General features: G+C 39.2%; 1 protein-coding gene across 2 annotated transcripts in view; it reads left to right on the forward strand.

Annotated features, from left to right (window-relative positions):
* The first annotated feature begins 472 nt into the window (after nt 1-472).
* ARHGEF38 (Rho guanine nucleotide exchange factor 38) overlaps nt 473-21082 on the forward strand; it is a 121401-nt gene continuing 100791 nt past the window's right edge. For both annotated transcript variants that reach the window (XM_027599298.1, XM_027599299.1), the window contains exon 1: nt 473-681. In XM_027599298.1, coding sequence (XP_027455099.1) covers nt 486-681 — 196 coding nt within the window. In that variant the 5' untranslated portion in view covers nt 473-485. The remainder of the gene's footprint in view (nt 682-21082) is intronic.

Genomic DNA, 21082 nt, shown 5'->3' on the forward strand with positions numbered 1-21082 from the left:
TGTGTGCCTCCAGCGAGCAGACCACAACGCAGTGTCCCAGTGCATCTGTCCATGCCCACAGGCACACATTAAACCCACAAGCCGCAGGTTACACTCCCGAGCACTGCCCTTCTGGCCTGCCCCACCCTGTTCTTCCCTTTTCCCCCAACCCCCAGCCTCGCGGCCACACACAATGAGATTTTTGTTTGCTCCGGTAGCATGTGACAGTGAAGTCCCTGCTTTGCCTAGCTCTGTGCTGCAGGTCTCTCAGGTAACAGGTGGCAGCTTCCCCTGTTGGATTCTAGGTATAAAAAAGAATGACCTCATAGGGGTGGAGCTCTGGGACTCCATACAAGTGGCAGTCACAGCCAGGTAATCCCGGAGCGAAGCCCTTTAGTAAGAAGGGGCCAGTTAAACTCGTCACTCTGGTGGCTTCAACCCTGACCCTGAGGCACTGCAGCAAATAGCCATTGCCTACAAGTCTCCAAAGCTTGCCTTTGCCTCAGATGGAGCCCAGAGAAGCCACTGGGAAAGAGAACATGGGCACCAAGAAAAAGAATCTGACTTTCTTGAGGCCCAGGCTCTATATGCTGGAGAGAAGGAAGACCGACACAGTGGTTGACAGCAGTGTTCCTGGGGACCACTCTGGTACCTTGAGGAGGAGCCAGTCTGACAGGACCGAATACAACCAGAAACTACAAGGTAACCAACACAAATCATTTGTCCTAGGTTATTGCACAGCCAGCTCCGTTCTCCTACTCTTCCATTTGCAAAGAAATGACTTCAGGCAAAGGAGAAAAATCGAATATTATCTTCTCTGGAAGGAGGGAAATAAGGCAAATTGGAAAATTTTTAAAAATAAGAAAATGAAAGTAAATGTCACTCATAAATAATAGGAAAAAAATTTATTATTTATTATGTGTTTCAATAGTTAACGAACCAATTCTGAATTATTCTGAATGTACTTTTTTCCTGGTGAGGGTAATATTTTTTCTGCAGTCTTCCTCCCTTCCTTCTCCCTCCTGCAGCCAATTTAAGAAGTGGGAAGCTCTAGAAAGCAAATGATTTAGACAGATAGTTTCTCTCAATAGATAGGTGTGGGATGTCACACTACGAGATCTATCCAAGTAATTGTACTGAACTGTGATTGCGGTTATCTTAAACAGGGGCATGAAACTGCAATCATGTCTGTGAAAACGAGGAATGTCAGTCATTGGGTTGGTATAATAGGATTTGTTGAAAATCACATAGGTGTTCATTCCTTCAGAGTGAATCCAATGGCATCCAAATATGGTAAGAGATGTTTAGCATGCTTAGATTGAATGGCTCTTGAGGAAATGACTTCAGTTTATTTTGTGATGGTCATAAGAGAGTTTGACATACACCAGTTATTATAAAACATCGGTTAAGGCCCCGAATGTCTAGCCCTTCCCATCCACCCTCTCTTCTCGCTCCCTTTCTCTTGAAGGTCCCTTGTTCGAGTAAACTTCATTTTGATGCTGATTGTGCAATGTTTTAAGTATCCACTGAAGTACCTGTTACGTGATCCCCAGAACCTGTCTCTCCCACTTTGAGCACACTGTGAGTTTGAGCTCTTATAATCCCACCACGAGCTGTCATTCTGGACTGACAGATTATGATGAGGCTAGAAAGACCAATAGAACACACTTGTACTTAGTAGGTCTCTTTCCTAAAAAAAAAAAAAAAATGCTCAGACTTAGTTATACAAATTAATGAAATAAATTAAATTCATTTAAATGAAATCTTTAAAGATAACTACTGTGAATTAACGCTTTAAAAAAATCCTGATGGCTCAGGGTTAAAATGCAGTCAAGTTTTATCCTTAAAGGACTTTTAAAAAAAATGGGAAAGAGGTATTGTTTGATCTTTGAAATTAACTTTTCTCAAGGCAATGGATATGTTGGCAAGAATGCAAATTTTAAAGTCATACACATTTGTCTTGCAATCCCGGCTCTTCAACTTATAAGATTTTGAGCAAATTACTTCTAATTTCTGAGCTTCAGTTTCCCTATCTATGAAAGTGGGACAATGATACTTACCGCATAGTGTTGCTGGGAGAATGAAATCAGATAATTACATGACACACCTGGCATATTGGCTGAAATATGGGATGTGCACAATAATAGTTATTTTTTTATTTTAGGAATAATGGGACCAATAATGATAGAATTAGAATAAGACTTTATTCTATTAATCAAATTTACTAATTTACCAATCTATTTCAACTCTTTTTCTGTCTTTTGATGAAGAGACCACATAAACAAAGCCCATGGCTTCATCTCTAATAACATGTTTATTCTGTCTGAGATTCACTAATTCAGCAACTTTTTGGTCCAGATTTTCCATTAGCAAATAAAAAATAGAAATTCAGTTCCTAAACTTAGTAAAAAAAAAAAAAAAATCTGTGACCACAAAAGACGGCAGATGTTTGTTGGTCTGCAGAAGACCTCAGGCTGCTTATGTACTCCACTAGCTTTGTGGTTTCCTTGTTGGATCCTGTCTTTGAAGCTAGAAGAAGACTCAGGAGTTAACGAAGCTAGAAGAAGACTCAGGAGTTAACAACCCATGTTCCTAGAATTGTTTGTGTAGGAGAAAAATCATCAGGGAGTGGAGACGAGCACATCAGAGCTGTAAGACAGGTTGGCCCCTGATAAGTAACACTTTTCAGATGTAACTCTTAATAAAATCCGAGTCTGATATTAATGCCTAATAGAGCTTTTAGTAAGATTCTCCTGTAACTGCTTTGGCATCAATAGAAAATATTTTCTCATTAGCATTCAAAGCAATCAGTTCTTTTGGGTTTGCACTCTGGTCTGCATTGTACCCATTATCATGCAGATGAATCCTAAATCACCTTAAGAAGTTTTTTTTATTATTATTATTGCAATGCTGAGAGTTTTTCCTCTGCCTACCTTGGAATTGGTAGTTCCCTGGGAGGCATTGGATAAAGATCTGAGCTGGTTAGAGCCCTCTGATGGATGGCCTAAAGCTACTGTGAGGTCACAAGATGCTTTTCAACGCTGGAAAGAGACCTTTGGGGCGCCTGGGTGGCTCAGTCGTTAAGCATCTGCCTTTGCCTCAGGTCATGATCCTGGGATCCTGGGATCCTGGGATCCTGGGATGGAGCCCCACATTGGGCTCCCTGCTCAGTGGGAAGCTTGCTTCTTCCTCTCCCCCCGCCCCCCGCTTGTGTTCCCTCTCGCTGTGTCTCTCTCTGTCAAATAAATAAATAAAATCTTAAAAAAAAAAAAGAGGCCTTAGATTATTTAGCCAGAGTCCTTCAGTGCAGTGTTGTTATTTGAGTAATATGTTTCACTGCTCTGTCTCTTCGAGAAAATTCTCTGGGTTCTGGGAAATCTATGACCTTTCTTTGGTGCCCCTGGGTTCACCTCTTAACTCACACTACACAGTCTACTTGTTCAATTCACTTTCTGGCTGCCATCACTTTAGTAGTGTGAATCCTAAATTGTAATTTCTTTAAAAATGGCACACTGGGTAAGAGCTACTACATTAAACAATAGAACATGGTTCTGGGGGCACCTGGGTGGCTCAGTCAGTTAAGTCTCCAACTCTTGGTTTTGGCTCAGCTCATGGTCTCTGGGTCATGGGATCAAGCCCCACGTTGGGCTCTCACTCAACAGGGAGTCTGCTTGAAAGATTCTCTCCTTCTGGACCCTCACCCTCACTCGGGAGCACGTGTGTGCTTTCTCTCTCTCAAATAAATAAATCTTTTAAAAAATAACGTGGTTCTAATGAGAGTACTTTAAAATCTTTGTAGAAGGTTGTGATCACAACATAGTCACTAAGCCTCAAGTTTTGCAATAATAGTCCTTTGCTAGCTTACTCTTAATAGCTCCTATATTCCTTCAACAGATTTGTTCGGGTAATTGGCATTTATTGGGTATGTTATGTGGTGAGCAAAACCAGAATGTATGCCAGGGATTACAACTACAAAATCATTAAGAAAAAAAAAAAAAGTCTGACCTTTACTCCAAAGGAGCTTAAACTCATTGGGAAAGATAAGGCAGGTAAACAAATGCAATAAAGCGGCATGAACGTATACAGGTGGGGTCAGCGGGTCCATAAAAGGAGGAAATGGTCTATTCAGGATTGGGCAGGGGAGGTTGTTGGAAAACATTGTTAAGAGTTGATAAGGTGGGCACCAGGAGAAAAGCAGAATGGGGAGAGAAGCACGTTTTAACTTCTTCATCATACTGATCTCTGTCTGAAATTAGGTAGTTTGTTTCCTTGTTTATTGCCTATTATTGACTCCCACTTGTTCATCTCTCATCCCCCACTCCGTGAAAGAGACCCTACCTGTCTTGGTAGCTGTTCCATCTCTACCCTTAGAATCATGCCCAGCCCACCGTAAGCATTCAGTATCTTTCAAACAGAATGAATGACTTGGAATGAGCTGGTCCAGGTAGGGAATCAGTGTGAGGAAAGACCTCGGAGCCTGAATTAATAGCCCTTGTATCTTTGAATGTGAGGATACATGTCTCCATTAATAAAGATGATTCTTCAGTAAAAAAGAAATAAACATATTAGGGATGAAAATGTACAGTGTTGCCTAGATAACAAATAATTCTCAGTGGAAGCCTATTTCATTCCTGACTCTACATTTTAGAGCACAGCAGAGCCTCCTTCAGCTCATTCCTCTTCTTCCATTCATCACAAGAGCTGCATCACCTTACCTTCCCAGCCAGCTCAGCTCCTCATTGCCATTTTACTGGGGAGTCACGGAGAGTGATCAAGGCAGGGGAAACTGACTGGCTGATATATTAAAACTCTTTTCTTTGGGAAATGATTTTGTGTATGATTATATGTATGAACTATACATTTGAAATATGCCTAATTTAAAAGTTATGTACAAGTGTGTCTGTATGTATGCAGATTATCTAATTTATCTACAGTATGCAAACATAGTTATGTATGTGTACTTGAGACATACTTCTGTAATGATTAAAACTTTTTATAAAATGTTTATTGATTAACATTCAGCAGCCTTTTCTGAAAATCCTACATGATTGATATGACTGATATTACAGGCCTCAGTGTGGGTGATATGGGATGAATGTTTATGTCCCCTGCAAATTTACATGTTGAAGCCTAATCCTCAATGTGATGTTATTTGGAGGTGGGTTTTGGGAAGATAATCAGGTCATGAGGGTAAAACCCTGCTGAATGGGATTAGTACCTTATAAGAACAAACATGAGAGACCTTGCTCCCTCTCTCTCTGTTCTCTGTCATGTGAGGGTCTGAAAAGGCAGTCATCTGTCAGCTAGGAAATGGGCCCTTATCAGACACTGGATCTGCCTTAAACTTGGACTTCCCAGACTCCAGAACTAAGAGAAAAATAAATGTTTGTTGTTTAAGCCATCCAATCAATGGTATATTTGTTGTAGCAGCCCAAACTAATTACGACAGTGGGTCAGTTACTTTTATTCTATATGGCCATACTAAACCTCTGGTTAATTTTTTGGCCTATGTACGTTCTTTTTTGTCAAGTATCAGGTGAAAGAGTGAGAGCTAATGGGTAAAGTGTCATTACTGTTGCTGATAACACAAGTCAAACCCACATCTCCAATTCATAATAGGTCCATGGTCTTTTCTTTTCTTTCTTTCTTTCTTTTTTTTTATTCAAAGACTATTATATCATTCTCATTAAGAAAGGACTGCTTGGTTGTTTTTATGAAAGCCTAAAGTGTTTTTACTGTGGTGATGATAAGGAACCAACTTACTGATGAACGTTATACAGAATAACATATATTGTAGGACAAAGACAAGTGGCTCAAATCATAAGTTAGATGTGGTAAGATTATGGGAACATTTAATTGGTAATGATGTTTAAGAATACAAACAATCTGTAAGTGAGCAGGAGGTATAGTTAACATTGGGAGATTTGGTAATTTGGCCTAGGGAAGGGTAGAATAAAACTAATTGTGTAGCTATCTGAGCACGTTTCTATCTTAGTGCTACAAGCCCTTTGTGTTCCTCCTGTTCTCTGAGCATTTAATAAGTCTTTTTTTATGTGCCTCTGTACACCCTTTACTGAAGTGGGAAATACTTGGATCAGTAATGTAACACCAGTGTAAATAAGGTGTTTTTCATATTTTGAAGGGTAAATCTTTATAAAAGTCAAGACACTTGTAAATCTGAGTAATTTCTGTCTCATCACACACATAGAAGCCAAAAAAAGCATGATATATTACTTTCCTTCTTTTTTAGTAAAGGTATTTTATGGTTTGGGGAAGAGTCATTTGAATTAAATAAAGGGTGAGTTCCAGGAATCAAGAAGTTGGAGCTGTTCCGCTACAATCACATTGTGGTAAGAAAATTTATTCCTGTGTTCTACTTATGGGACACTAGATATAACTTTCTTGAAAGTAGCAAATCCAGCTTCTAATTGCATTTTTTTGTCCACAAAAATTATGAGTTTATCAAAACAAGAAATGAGAAATCAAGAGGGAAGGAGGGAGGACTGGAAGAAAGGAAAGAAGGGGAGAGGAAGGGGGGAGGAGGTGTGGGGGGAGCGAAGGAGCACCGGAGAGAGGTGTGGGGGGGAGGGTAGTAGGGAGGGAGAGAGAAGAGAGAAAGAGGGAACTCAGAAGTAGGAAGCAAGGATAGAAATGTACCTTAAAATAATGGTAGAGTTGGGGAAAGATGGCTGAGATTTAAGCTACATTCATATTTGTTTCTGTAGATACAGGAAAGGAAAAAAAAACCCTCTTTTTATAGAATTACCTTTTCTTGACATAATCATGCTAACTTCAGTACTTTTGTGGATATTGATTTCCTGGGAAGGGTGAAATTATTGAAACAACTGCTGAACTTGTAAGCAATATCACCTTTAGAACCAGGCAAGACTTGGCTTCAGGTTATGCCTTAAAGTGCCCCTCTGTGGCCCCCTTTCCACCAAGAAGGTGAGGAGTCCATGGGGCCAAAGTTACTGACTACATGAGAACCTTACCTTTATTTCTAGACCAAGTTCAGGGTACCTGGGACCATGGAACCTTCTGCTCAACAGGCCCCAATAGTGGCTCCAAGGCCTGCTGGACCCCTTCCCCTCCCAGCTTCCTCAGGGCAGACTGTGGTTGCTGGTGCGCACACTCTTGGGCCTGAGGGACAGTTGATTATGGAGGTGTGTCTGGAGCTTGATCAAGCTGGGGTATTCACATCATACCTACGGGCCCCTTGTGGGAGGGAGAGAGCTGGAAGAGGAAAAGTAGGGATACAGTCTTCAGGACTTGGGAAGGTGAGTGTACCCCAGGGCCTCCTACTAGATTTTGGCATGAAACTCTGAGGGAGCTGAAAAATCTAATTTGAACTTGGCCTTCCAGATTATTATGAAGGTATATTTACCAACACAGAAAGATATAACACATTTTATTTTTATTTTTTAAAAGATTTTATTTATTTATTTGAGAGAGAATGAGATAGAGAGCACAAGACGGGGGAGGGTCAGAGGGAGAAGCAGACTCCCCGCTGAGAAGGGAGCCCGATGTGGGACTCGATCCCAGGACTCCAGGATCATGACCTGAGCTGAAGGCAGTCGCTTAACCAACTGAGCCACCCAGGCGCCCGCTATAACATATTTTATTTAACAGTTTGCCAGCTTGACTCACAATTGTTAAATATGTAGACATGATGTATTGGCCTCCATTTGTACACTCAAGGGAGGCTGCTTATAAGTGACTTTTGGTTGTAAGCTCTGTTTGAGACAGGTGCTTATTCTATACTGGGTATGAAGAAGAAGAGAGAAGGAAAGGCAGAGAGGAGAGACTGTCATCTGCTCGCAACTGTGCCGGCCTGGAGACTTTCACACATTTTTATTTAATCGCAGCACCTTTTCAGTTCTGGTCTCATAGTTGAAAAAAACAGGTGCATAGGGGAGGAAAGACTTCCTCTACCCTCCTGGGATCAATAGCTGGGCCTAGGAAATAAACTGACAACAGGCAGATCAACAGGAGAAAAGGTATACAAGTGTATTGATTTTAAATGTTACCTGCTGGGTGGCATCACGGGGGGAAAAAAAGTGCACACCCCCAAAATGGTGAGATTTGAGAGCTTATATAGCAGCATAGTGTGAATGGGAAATGGAGATGTAGGGGAGAGTAAACCATTTTAGGAAAGATGACTGGGTCCTGAGAAGAACAGATAGGGAGGTAATATTTTGTGACAAAGTTTTTCTGGGTGTGGTGTCAACTTCTAGTTTTCTCTCCTATGGTAAAACTCAACGCTCCTCAGTTGATGAAATTCCTGAGGAGAGGATTTATGACAGTTGAGTTCCTTTTGGAGTATCTGTCTTTAGGCAGATAGAGGGAGTGCAGAGAAAGCCTCTCCCTGAACTTGCTGTTTATCAAGTGCCTTCAGCTCCAAATCATCAATATACCAATGCAGCATATTTTGGGGTGTCATGTCCTGAACTCCTTCAGGTGGTAGAGCTTGGATCAGAACACGGGTGCTTTCAATATTTGCAAATAGGATGCATCTAATTCATTGACTTTGTAGGTATTCATCTGTATGGTTTATTAGTAATGAGAAGTCAAAGCAATTTGAGGATCACAGTACATGTTTTGTAATGTGGTGACATTCCTCTGCTACGATGCTAAAGCCTGACCTATTAAATTTTTCACTTTGGAATACATATCCTTTCTTTGGAATTATTGTGACACTCCCCTGCAAGAGTGTTACTGTTTAATAAATGCTCTTTTTGTTTAATTGTCAGGAAACAAAATTACAAAGTCAAGTTAAGCAAGCCTGCCCTATAGTATAGCTTGGTGATCTCCATTTCCCTCTTCCTTGATTATCTTGACACTATTTCTTTCATTTTATGCTTGCTGTCATTTATTTATTTGCATCTCAAAAACCAATATACAATCCAAACCCTGTGAACACTACAGCAATGGGGACGGGGTGGGTGGGAGTAGGGGTGGTGGTGTATGCATGTGCAAATGAAAAAAAAAAGGAATTATATACTAGGAACAAGCAGCTCATTATCTGGTAGGTGATATTTCCGTAGAATTCTATGAAGTCAACCTAAATTGGGAATCTTAAATGCAGCAGGAAAATAGTGTTATGATTAAAAGCCTTTGTCCTAGGTTGTTCTGAACAATTTTGTTCTTGATTAATGAATCAGAGAATAAATGGAACACTCTAGGATACCTGTGCTGAGGCCCTCGATAGAGAATGTAATCTTGACTGTCTGACATCCAGTTCTGACTCAAAGAAGAAAACTTAAAGGTCATGTCATCAAGCTACTGATCTGAGAACTCTGAGTCATTGCAGCCCCTCACAGAATTGTCTTTCCTGAATGCTTCTTAATGTTAGGCCTTCAGTGTCACTACAAAAAGCTGTCACAGATTTCCGCTTCTGTCTTTGTTGTGAAATAGTTGATGAAGACATTGTTTACTTCTCTCCGTGCCATCAAGTTTTACTCAAGGAAAAACTTTGGGTCCTCTTAAGAATGAAACATGTATCGCTCCCAGATAAAAAACAAACAATTTTCTGTATTTAGCTTCCTGGAGCTTAGAGTCCAATTTGTACTGAATGCTTGGCATTTAGAGTAGCTGATTTCTTTGCCTAAAAGTTTCTTCCCTCAAATCTCAGCAAGGATGGATTCTCATCATCAAGGCCTCTGCTCTCCTTCTGGGAGAGTCCTTCTTGGACCATCCTACCTGAAGAGGTATAAGGAAGGAAAGACGTTTCCTTTATCCTCTTAGCTTCCATGGCTGGGACCTGTGAGTTGAACTAACAAAAGACAGATTAACAGGAAAAAAGCATATAGATTTTATTTGATGTTAACAATTTTATATGGCATGGAAGGAGTCATAGAAAGAAGTGAAAATCCCCAAAAAAGCTATTAGACCCATGGTTATATACCATTTTAACAAAGAATGATAAGTTGTGGAGACATGAGAAGACAAAGAGAAAAAGGGCTTGGCCTAGGGATGTGAAATTGTAGGAAGAAAACAGCAAATATGTGGGGGGCACTCATGGAATATAAAGGTTATTTTTTTAGTGAGGTTTGTACAGACTCATCTTGATGTCAAGATTACCCCATTTCTGGGCATAAGAATGTTCTCTTCCTGATAGTGGGAGGGCATATTTCTCACAAGAAAGGTATACTTTGTTTTTGGGTACAAAGTAGGGGGAAGGAGAGCCCTTCCTGCATCTCGTATTTCTCAGTTACCTTCAGCTCAAAATAATCAATATGCCAAAGCGGCATATTTCCAGGTGTTCAGGACCTTCTGGGGCCTTTGTACCACCTACTGCCTTCTAAAATTACACTATCGCATTTTCACCTCTCTTTTCCATTTGAATATAATTCTCTTTGGAGATAGAGATTTAGTCTTATTTTAACATTTAAGCAGTGCCTGGTATATGGTAGATGCTCAGCTCAATGACGAAAAAATATTAAGTGACTAATGACAACTATATTGAACCTTATCATTGATAGATTCATCTTAAAGATTCTGTCATTCCTATCGCCCCATTACTTAATTGTAGCCAACTTTTGGGTTAGCTGCTCTAAATTCTTTTACTATAAAGGGAGAAACACTGTAAATAAATAAATCTAATGAAACAAGAAAAGAAATAATTTCTTAGCCAAAGAAATGAGATGTCAGTTTTAATGAATTTATTCAATAAGCATTTGCTCGGTGTTCATAAGTGCCAGATATTGACTAGGTCCTGAGAATACAGAAATACATCAGAAGCAAACCCCATCCATTGAGTGACAGGCAGCGAACCAATAATTGTAACAACGTGGTAAGTGGCTGAAGTGTGGCTGTAGGTTGAGTTTCTGGATTGCAGGTTCTGAGATGGAGAGTAGGGTGCAGGAGAGAGCTTATGTTCTTGTGACCCTCACCTGGGGAAGAGAAGGGAAAGGCACAGAGCTGAGAGAGAAGCAGTTGCGATCTGATCCTGTCTCAGAGGAAGCCTTAGTCAACTCTAAAGACAAGTCCTAAAGGTAACATGATTCTTCAGAGTTGTCGCCAGTGGTACAAAGGACCTGGCCCTACATCACCCTTTAAGTGGCTGAGGCCACCTTGGGAAGGAGGTATGACCTGGGAGGTGTTCTTACCTAAAACAGTTCCAGAAGAGGGCCTGTCTGCTGGGGGCTCACCCTGCAGCTGGGGCAAGAAGTCTTTTGCTCCTGAAGGGAAACTAATCAGCTCGTCACAGCATTCACCTCATATTAAGTGGTTATTATTATACTAGAGATACAATAAAGCGATATAAGAATTGTGATGACAAAGAGCTTTATCGCACCTCTAAAATTTAGTAAAAATTAGAGACATTGAAATCTGAATCTTGAGTTCCAGTTTGGATTGTTTGGGGGCATGGAGTGGTGGGCATTCCAGACAAAGCGATTAAATGTGTCCTACTACTTGGGGCATTAAAACTAGTTTTCCTGTTCGAGGGTTCATTCATAAATGAAAAAGATGGTACTAACACCACCTGAGCATGTGTACTAGGCACATAGGTGCATTATGTCATTTTATGCTCTAAACAACTTAGCAAATAACGTATTATCCCGATAACATTCTGACAATATTGGATCCTGACAGGGTCCAAAACACAACAAAACAGAACCCCCAAAAAAGCACAAAATGAAACTGATACTGTCATATGTTTATAGATGATAACACTAAGGTTAAGAGAGATCTAGCCATCTGTCCCACAATCACATAGCTAGTAAATGGTGAAGACTAAGTTTCACCGAGGTTTGCTTGGCTCCAACGTACATGCTTTTACAACCACCATGTAATCTCCATTGTTCTAACCTTAGTTTTTAGTACTTGTACCTGTTTTGCGATTTATTTTTAAGGCATTGACTGATTTTGATAAAATTTTGAACAATACTCAAAAACATCAAGAGACTCTTAATTTCTGCCAGTACATTCATCTGCAATCTTGAAGTAAACAGTGACCAACAAGTGTATTCCAGTGGCTGTATTATTTTACGCTTTTCAACGAAATGTTATATGTAGATGTGAGTTAGAAAGATGCACAACTGTAGTGTTGAGTTATATGCTTTCTAGATTCACTAGAATATTCCACTTTAAGAATAAAAATCTCATTATTTAAGTTATTTAATCTTGGAAAACTACTCTTCATCACTAACAACAGAGCACACAGCACGATGGGGATGTCTGATGAAAAACTGAGTTGGAACGTCAAGCCATATTGCTCCTCTGGCTTAAGAGTCCTCAGTGCTTTTCCATGTTCTATAGCAGTGGTATCCAAAGAGGTACAGATAGCCTAGGAGTTTTTCAAGACAACCCATTATGTCAAGAAAAAATAAGTTTATTTTTCAGTTTTATCCTTTGAAAATATTTATTTTTTAGTATTCTTTATAATGTACATGATACGTTAGTACTATACATATATTAGATATTCATGCTCAAAACAGTTTGACACATGATCAAAAAAATTGGGAATGAGGGGCGCCTGGGTGGCTCAGTCTTTAAGTGTCTGCCTTTGGCTCAGGTCATGATCTTAGGGTCCTGGGATCAAGCCCCGCGTCAGGGCTCCTTGCTCAGGGCAGAGTCTGCTTCTCCTTCTGCCTCTGCCCCTCCCCCCACTCATACTTTCTCTCTACCTCTCTCTCTCTCAAATAAATAAAACCTTTAAAAAAAATTGGGGATGAAATTATGACCATGCTACAACATGAATGAAGCTTGAAGACATGATGCTAAGTGAAATAAGTCAGACACAAAAGAACAATTATTGTATGATTCCACTTACTTGAGGTACCTAGAGTAGTCAGATTCATAGAGGCAGAAAGTGGAATAGCGTTGGCCAGAGGCTGGGGAACAGGAGAGTGGGGGCGCTTAGTGTTCAATGAGTACAGAGTTTCAGTTTGGGAAGATGAAAGAATTCTGGAGATGGATGGTGGTCATGGTTGACGTGGATGTACTTAATGCAGCTGAGCTCTACACTTAAAAACAGTGAACAGGGTACGTTTGATGTCAGGTATAACATTAAAAAATAATAAAGGTAGGAGATTCCAGGTTGTAACAATGGATACAAGGCCTCAATTACAACTTGACCCCATCTTTTCATGCTCATCTCTGCGGACAGTTTTTCTTTGGACTGGTATAACTTGCTATGTGCTGTTTCTTCAACCTGGAGTGCTCTCCCTCACCCTGTTTGCTTTATAACCCCCTACTCATCTTTCCAAGTCAATAGTTCTGAGTCTTAACACACAAAAGACATTTGTGTATCACATCCTCTATACATTTCTCATATTCACTATTTACATGTCACTGTCTCTTTTACTTGATTGAATTTCTCGAGGACAGGAACACTTGTATGCTGGCCAGAACTCAATGATCACATTTGTTGAGTAAATGAGTGTGTAAATGAATAAAGACTAAACAGTAAGTAGGTGGCATAACGTTTATGCAGTGGACATCCTGGATGGGGATAGGAGGCCCTTCCCTCCGGTGGGCTCCTTTGAAGTCACATCTTGAGCACTTTACTTACTTCAGGGTCACAGCTCCTGGATATGGATTTAACCCAGATGATATTTAATCCAGACAAAAATTAATCAATGTTTATCTCATCTCATAATCCTCTTCTCTATATTGTGTTTGGCTGGATCATCCTTACAGTCCCACCCTCATTAGCAAGGGCATACAAAAATCACACCTACTTCATGATGGAGGACCTACAGGTTCTTCCTTGGACTGCAATCTCACATGCTTATAACCAGATATGGACAAAGAAATTAAATTACTTCTGGTCTGGGCAAATGAAAGATTCTAAGCAGTGATTCTCTCCTTTTCTTTGTTAACCAGTCTATACATCTAAAAGCAGAAATAATGTACTTAAAAATAGTTTAGAGTACTGACCAGAGTTTGGCTTGCTTGTGAATGCCACACCAATGAGACAATTAGGATTACCATTATGTTACAATGGTGCTACAGGTTTTAAAATATGAAAATCTTAACCAAACATTTAAAAAATACTACAATTACAATCTCACAGGGTGCTTTTGTTTCATTATTCTGAGCATTTCTGTGTAGAGTGCAATATTAAATTAAGATGGGAATTAGATTTCTTTTAATGAAGGAATTCTTGGAAAACAAAGTCAATACTTCCCTGACAAAATCAAAGCTTCATTGTATTGTAGTTGCAAATAATTTTTTTATGTATTTGATTTTTCAAATATAGAGTATAATCAACATATAGCTGTAATTAATTTTTTCAGTGAAACATTAATCAAATAAGATTTTGGATTGGAATAAACCTATCAGGAAAGCTCAAGCCTTGTATCATTTTTAGTATATGTTATTATAAGTATGTACAAATTCACAATGACAACAATAATTATACCAAACAGAACATTCAGGCCACAATTTGATCTTATTTCAAAATACTCTCCTCCATGTTTATGCTTGTGTTCAACCCTGATGACTTCTTCTGTCCTCAGATTACATCATGTATAATAAGAGTCTATTCATGTACTCACTGTATATAATACCTGCACATATACTACACATTTATGTATACTGTATACATATATACTTACACATGGCTCATTGCGTTGTGTGTGATGTTTGGAACCCATAGCCTGTAATAATTAAATTGAACTAAAAGAGTCTGTTTCAGTTGGTTGTGAGGAAAGCCAACCCAAATCTATAAAAATAAAGAATGGTGTACTCCTCTATCTAGGTCAGCATAAAGTTTTTGGTGATAAAAAGAGGGGAAAAAAGCAATCACACTCTGATAATTTGCACACAAATTGCCTTAAATTTATCTTTACCCTAAATTCATGTATGATTAGCAAACTGATTTTTTTTAAGAGAAGACAATGATGCTTCTCCCACTCCCACACCATGACTTACTTCTCTCTAGAATTCTGCTCAAAAATCACCTTATTAATGAGGCCTTCTGTGACTTCTCACAGTAGAATTGTAACTACTAACCACCACCTGCTTTATTTTCTTCCATAGTGCCTTATCACTATCTGGCATGCTAGATACTTCTTTATTAATCAGTTTATTGTTTCTGTTCCATCACTAAAATAGGAGTTTCATAAGAGCTGAGGGTTTTCTCTTTTTTTACTGCTGTATTGCCAGCATCTAGAACAGGATTTCTCAACATGAGCACGACTAATATTTTGGACCAGATAATTGTTTGTTGGAAAGGCACTGTCCAGTACATTGTAAGATATTAGTAGCATCCCTTACCTCTGCCCACTAGATGCCAGTCACCCCCCTAAAATCCCCCAACCGTAACAGCCAAAAATGACTCCAGATATTGCCAAATATCTCTGGGGGTGAGGGACGGGGGGAGGAGGGGAGCAAAATTGTTGGTTGAGAACTACTGATCTAGAACAATGCCTGGCACAGCGAACACTCAATAAATATTTGTTGAATGAGTCCCAAACAAGTGGATAAAACCAATATTTCTCACTGAGCCAAAATTCTGCATTTTCAACAATAGAACAATTACAACAGAAAAATTGAATACAGTGAGGACTTCACAAGTAAAGTTCCCTTTCTATTCAGGGCTTAAAATATGTCCTCTTTCACTAATCTACTGCTAAAGGCTTTGAATAAAGATATTTCCAGAAAGTCACCATTTATTTAGTTCCTAATTGTTTTGGCTGCACGATGCTGCTCACTGGAGGGGCCTGTAAATTGAAACCAATGCCACTTAAGTATTTTTCAAGCCGGGTAAGCTTTGTTGCATTCCTTTTGGAAACCCACTCTTTTGCTTTCTGTAGCAATTAGCAGTCAGTGGAAATAAATCACGCGTCCTCCGAATGAGAATAAAATATTTCCCTGCCCCAATGTTTGAGCTTTCAAATTCTGAGCAGTGGAGGGTCTGCTCTTTCACGTTTTCTCTTAATACTTCACTGGCTCCTCTCCAAAACCTGCCTGACATGCAATTATTTTCAACCTATTTCACAGAAGGCCTGCTCCATTCATCTTCCTGTGGGTCAGATTTCCATTGAAACTGATAAAAGATTTTACTGTGTGAAACTTAAGTCAGTAGGGTTCAATGCAATGCTAAGCCAAGGTTTTTTGGGTTTATGGGGGCAGACATGAAATATAGTACAGAGAGGGATGAAAGAGCATCCACGATCATATCTGAGGGGTTGGTAATGATCTGTCTGGAATAAAACCCTAGATAGAATTATGGGTGGTGTTTACACTGTATGGGGAGAAAGGGGGCTGACCAGGAGAGGGTGACGGTCAGAAGATCTGAACTCAATTTATGATTCTGGTACTTAAGGTAAAAGACTTTCTTCTTTAGAAATTAGTTCCTTTGACTATATAATGAGATAGAACTGGATAGACTTTATCACCTTGTCTCCCCTACCTGCTTTTCCCCCATTGTTCCCTATTTCTTTAAATGGCATTGTTACCCTATTAAGAGTCAGAAATCTGAAAGTCAGCTTTGACTTTTCTTCTCCTCTGCCCCATACACTGATTGCTCACCTGGCTTACCTCCTAAATTTCTCTTGATCTCTTCAATCCTCTCTCTCCTCTTGGCAACCAGACAAAGTGTAACTGCCTCTGTCCCTCCCCCATAGCTGGACTGTTGAGGTTCAAGGCCACTTCACTGCCTCCCTGCCTTCAGCCTTGCTCCCCACCCTCGTCCCGGAAATCTGGTTCTACTGAGGCCAAAGTGATCTTGCAAAGAGAATCTGATCTTAGAATTAGGAGTCCTTAGAAATTCCAGATTCCTTAATTACGCTTTTAAGATCTGTCTTCTGATAATTTTTCTAGACTCATCCCCTCACCACATTCTCTGATATTTTCCCTTCAGTCACACTAAGTAAGCTTTTTTCAAATCTTCTTTTGCTGCCAAGTCTTTGGATACTACTCCTTTTGCTCAAGACACTTTCCCTTCTTGAGTAGTCTGAAAATTTCTGAGTTCATTTGTGTCACTTCTCCGGCAGGCCTGAACTCTGTCTAGGTGGTACTATGCTCAGTACAGGTCACAGTTTATTGTAATCCTATTTGTACACAAGTTTTTAAATACTGATTTTTTAAAATTACAATGTGATTTGTTTGCACAATTCTTCTAGAGTAGTCTTCTCTTAAATCGTTTACAGTTGTCACATTCAACTCCTAATAGAGCAGCAATATTTTGGCAATATGACTTTATCAAATCATTTCAAAGCCTTTAAGTAGTTTTCATGGAAACACACATACTCTTACTCTCATACTTCCTCAATTGATTTAGGTTTAATTAAATTAATGTAATTACAATAAGAAGTACAATGGAATCAGGGTTGTGGCTGCATACCACTAATTCTTGAAAAACATACAACCTAATCATTAAGTGGAGAAGCACTTGGACATCATTTGGAATGTTTTAGGGAGGGAATGGGATTTAGCCTGTGACTTTAATAACCTGCCTTTACTTCTAGAGTTACATTTCTTAACAGAAAAGACTGTTATTTTATTTACTATTATGTTCCTAATGTAAAGCACAGTACCAGTTCAAACATAATATGTAATTTTAAAAATTGCTACTAAATTAAATACCAGGTTTAACTCTAATAAACTATAGAGCTTATAAAATTGCTAACACCTTCAAATTCTGATAATTTTATTCATATTTAACTGTGAACACATTTATGGTTGTAGTGAAATTATGAATCAAGTCAGGGTCAGGTTCTTGTATTATGTTACCCTTGTGTTCTCCATAGTCAAGCGACTTAGCAGGTTGCTCAGTGAATAAGTGTTGAATGGTGTGTGTGTCTGCCTAGTCTGGTCTTGGGGTATGGGGGCGCTGGTGAGGGCTGGTGTTAAGGCTTTGGGCACGACCTTAAACTTGGTGTATGAAAATATTAGCCCCAACTTCTCTTTATTAAGAGATAAGTGAGATTTTAATATAATTACAGAAATCAAAATCCATGATTATTTCTTGCTAGTCACCGATAAATAATATCAGCTAAGAACCTTAATCCAAATAAATAAGGATCTAGGATTTTAAAACTAATTATTTGTGGTTTTTAGCAGGACATATATCCTATTTTAGTCATCTTCTTGCTCTTTCAACTTTCCTGAGAAGCATACCATTTTCAGTGAATTTCTCAGAAACTCATTTGCATTGATGATTTAGCTTCAGAGTAAATGGGAAAGAATCAGATTTTTAAAATTCGTGGGTTTATATTATGCCAAACAGCATGCGAGGGCTATATCCCCACCTCATTTGAATTCAGCCTAAGAAATAAGAGTGCACATTTGGCCTGGTCCTGAACTGACTGTGTTGAAGTCTTTGCCATATTGTGCTTTTTCCCAGAGCAGGTCCAGAGCGAAGGAAGGTAATTTCCTGATGGATGCTCAGTCTCCCCTCCCACCCCTGGAACATTTCCAAGAGAGAAGGAAAAAAAAAAAAAGAGGAAAAGCAGGTGCAGCTATTCAGAACCAGATAGAGAAAAATGGCAAGTAAATCATGGTCATAAAAATAATGACTGGCATTTTTTGAGAGGTTTCTGTGTGTCAGACACTGAGTTTAGCAATTTGGATGCTTTATCTCAATTCTCACAACTTCCCAGCAGTGAGTAGTGGTTAAAATGCAGGTCTAGGAGCCAGACTGGCTCAGGTCTGAAGCCACTTACTGTGGTGTGACCTTGGGCCTTAGCCTCTGTGTGTTTCAGCTTCCTCGTGTGTAAATAAGAGGAAGGGAATTTAAAAATCTACCTTGTAGTGTTTTGGTGGGACTTGAAGAGCTAGTACAAGACAAGTTCAGTATTTAGTACAAAGTGAGCACTCAAAAAATGTTAGCCCGCTTTACCATTACCATCACTGTAGCTGTTATTCCCTGCCTGCAGATGAAGCAATTCCGTTAGGCCAAATGGCCTGGCCAAGGTCACTCAAGCTGGTGGATGGCAGGGTCAGTACTGAACTGTATGTCTGCCCATCGAGCACCATTCCCCCACACACCACGCAACGCACCTTGATTGCAACATAAGCAGTCAGGAGGTGGAGGGCAGGGAGCCCAGGCTTCAGAACTAAGCACAACTGGTTCAAATCCCAGCACTTCTGCATCCTCTGGGAGTCACTGGATGAATTTCACTTACATTTGCCATGTTCAATTTACTCATCTTTAAAATTAGAGTAGAGTCCCATTTTTAGTGTTGTGATGAAGATCAGTGGTGATGTCTATTTTGATAAATGGGAACATAACAGGTACTTGATAATGGTTGTTTCTATTTTAGGCTATCACAATATATTATAAATAGTATAACTGCAGTAATAGTGTTATCATGCTTTAACATAAAAAATAATTTTTTAGAATATATACTTCTACAAACAAAATGTGGTATATACATATAATGGAACATTATTCAGCCTTAAAAAGGAAGGAAATTCTGACATGTGTTACAACATGGATGAACATTGAAAACATTATGGTAAGTGCAATAACCCACTTGCATGAGGTACAGAGAGTAACCAAATTCATAGAGGCAAAAAGGAGAGTGGTGGTTGCCAGAGGCCAGAGGGAGGAGGGGTTTAGTGGGTGTGCAGTTTCAGTTTGGGAAAATGAGAAAGTTCTAGAGATGGATGATAGTGATGGTCGCACAGCGTGAATGGACTTAATGCTGCCGAATCGGACCCTTAAAATGGCTAACGTGGTATATTTTGTGTTATGTTCATTTGACCCCAATAAGAAATAGGAGAAAAAATATATCCTTCTGCAAGAGGAACACATTATTATTAAAATCATTAAAAGCACAGTCTTAAGAGCAGCTCCTGCTTCTCCAGTCATATTTTTGACATTTTATGTTAATTCCACCAAGAAGTCACTTTAGTCTTTATGCTTTATGAGTGAAAAGGTATGCTTGACTATTTTTATCCACAACATATGTTCTTATTTGAATTGGCAGGTAGGTATTAATCAATGTAGATATTCTAACAATACTGTCAGAGGAGAAATAATATTGTTGTGACACCAAGAGAACATTTTTATTATGCACATTACCTTGAAATAACATTTTTGCCAGGAAATTTGATGCAGCTTACATGTGATGCATGAGAGGAGAAGCCCAGCTAAAATACATTAGTCATGTGTACCGCACATGATATATAGCCCGACAGCCAGTGAGGTACAAGGATGTAATTAACTAGGAAGGTCATTCCATCACCAGGATCATATTTGGAACAAAGATGTATTCAGTTATGCTATTTACTCTTTTTCTACTTCAACTCCTCATTTTTATAAGCTTTCCTTTCTATGTGATTTTTAAAGCTCCCATAAGGCCTTTTTCTTTTTTTTTTTAAGTCTTTTTTTTAAAGAGTTGCCTTGCATTCCAAACCCAAATCAAAACCATTGTGAATTTTAACATGACTTACTTCTGACATTGAAACTTTTTCTTTTCTTTTTTTTTTTCAGTTACTATAATAAATGTCAGATTTGGGTGAAAATTTTGGATAGGCTCAGAAGGCCTAGTGTATGCCTGTCTTTTCTATCTGCGTGTGCTTTACTATTTCATTACATTCGTACTTACCGAAGTTATCTTTTATTCTTGCATTTGTTCTGCCTCAATAAAATACCAGCTCTAATTATTCACCTTTGTCTCCCACCTTTGAGTTACATTAGACCCTTCGGATCGCAGGTGGAATAGCAGACCTCTGGCCTTTGCTCTAAGCTCCTCCAAGCCCTTGCTTTTTCTCTAGGCCCAATAGTGAATATTTGCCCATCCCTGCTCCTTCCAGAGAGATTTCTAAACTTTCAAGCAAGATCTTTTCATATGCCGAATGTTTTCATCAGGAGTTTGGAGAGAGGAAGTCTCTACAACAGGCTTCTTTTGTATCTTGTTTTCTACTCTCCTGAGATCTTTGGATCCTATTTTTATTTAACTGGAATTCTTCCTCAGGTAACATTTTCAAAGAGATTACAAGCGTGGCTACTTTTTAAGTTCTCCTATACTTGAAATCAATGGTCTTTTGTCTTGGCAAGGGGGCCAAGATCAAAGTCTTTTTCTCTCAGAATTCTTTACACATTATTGCAACGTCTTCCAGCATCTAATGTTTCACATAGGAAATTTAATTCACGTCCTAGCCTCTTCCTAATGTTTTAATCCAAGAAGCTTGTAAGAGTTTC

The sequence above is a fragment of the Zalophus californianus genome, chromosome 2, assembly GCF_009762305.2.
Source record: "Zalophus californianus isolate mZalCal1 chromosome 2, mZalCal1.pri.v2, whole genome shotgun sequence".
Lineage (NCBI taxonomy): Eukaryota > Metazoa > Chordata > Mammalia > Carnivora > Otariidae > Zalophus > Zalophus californianus.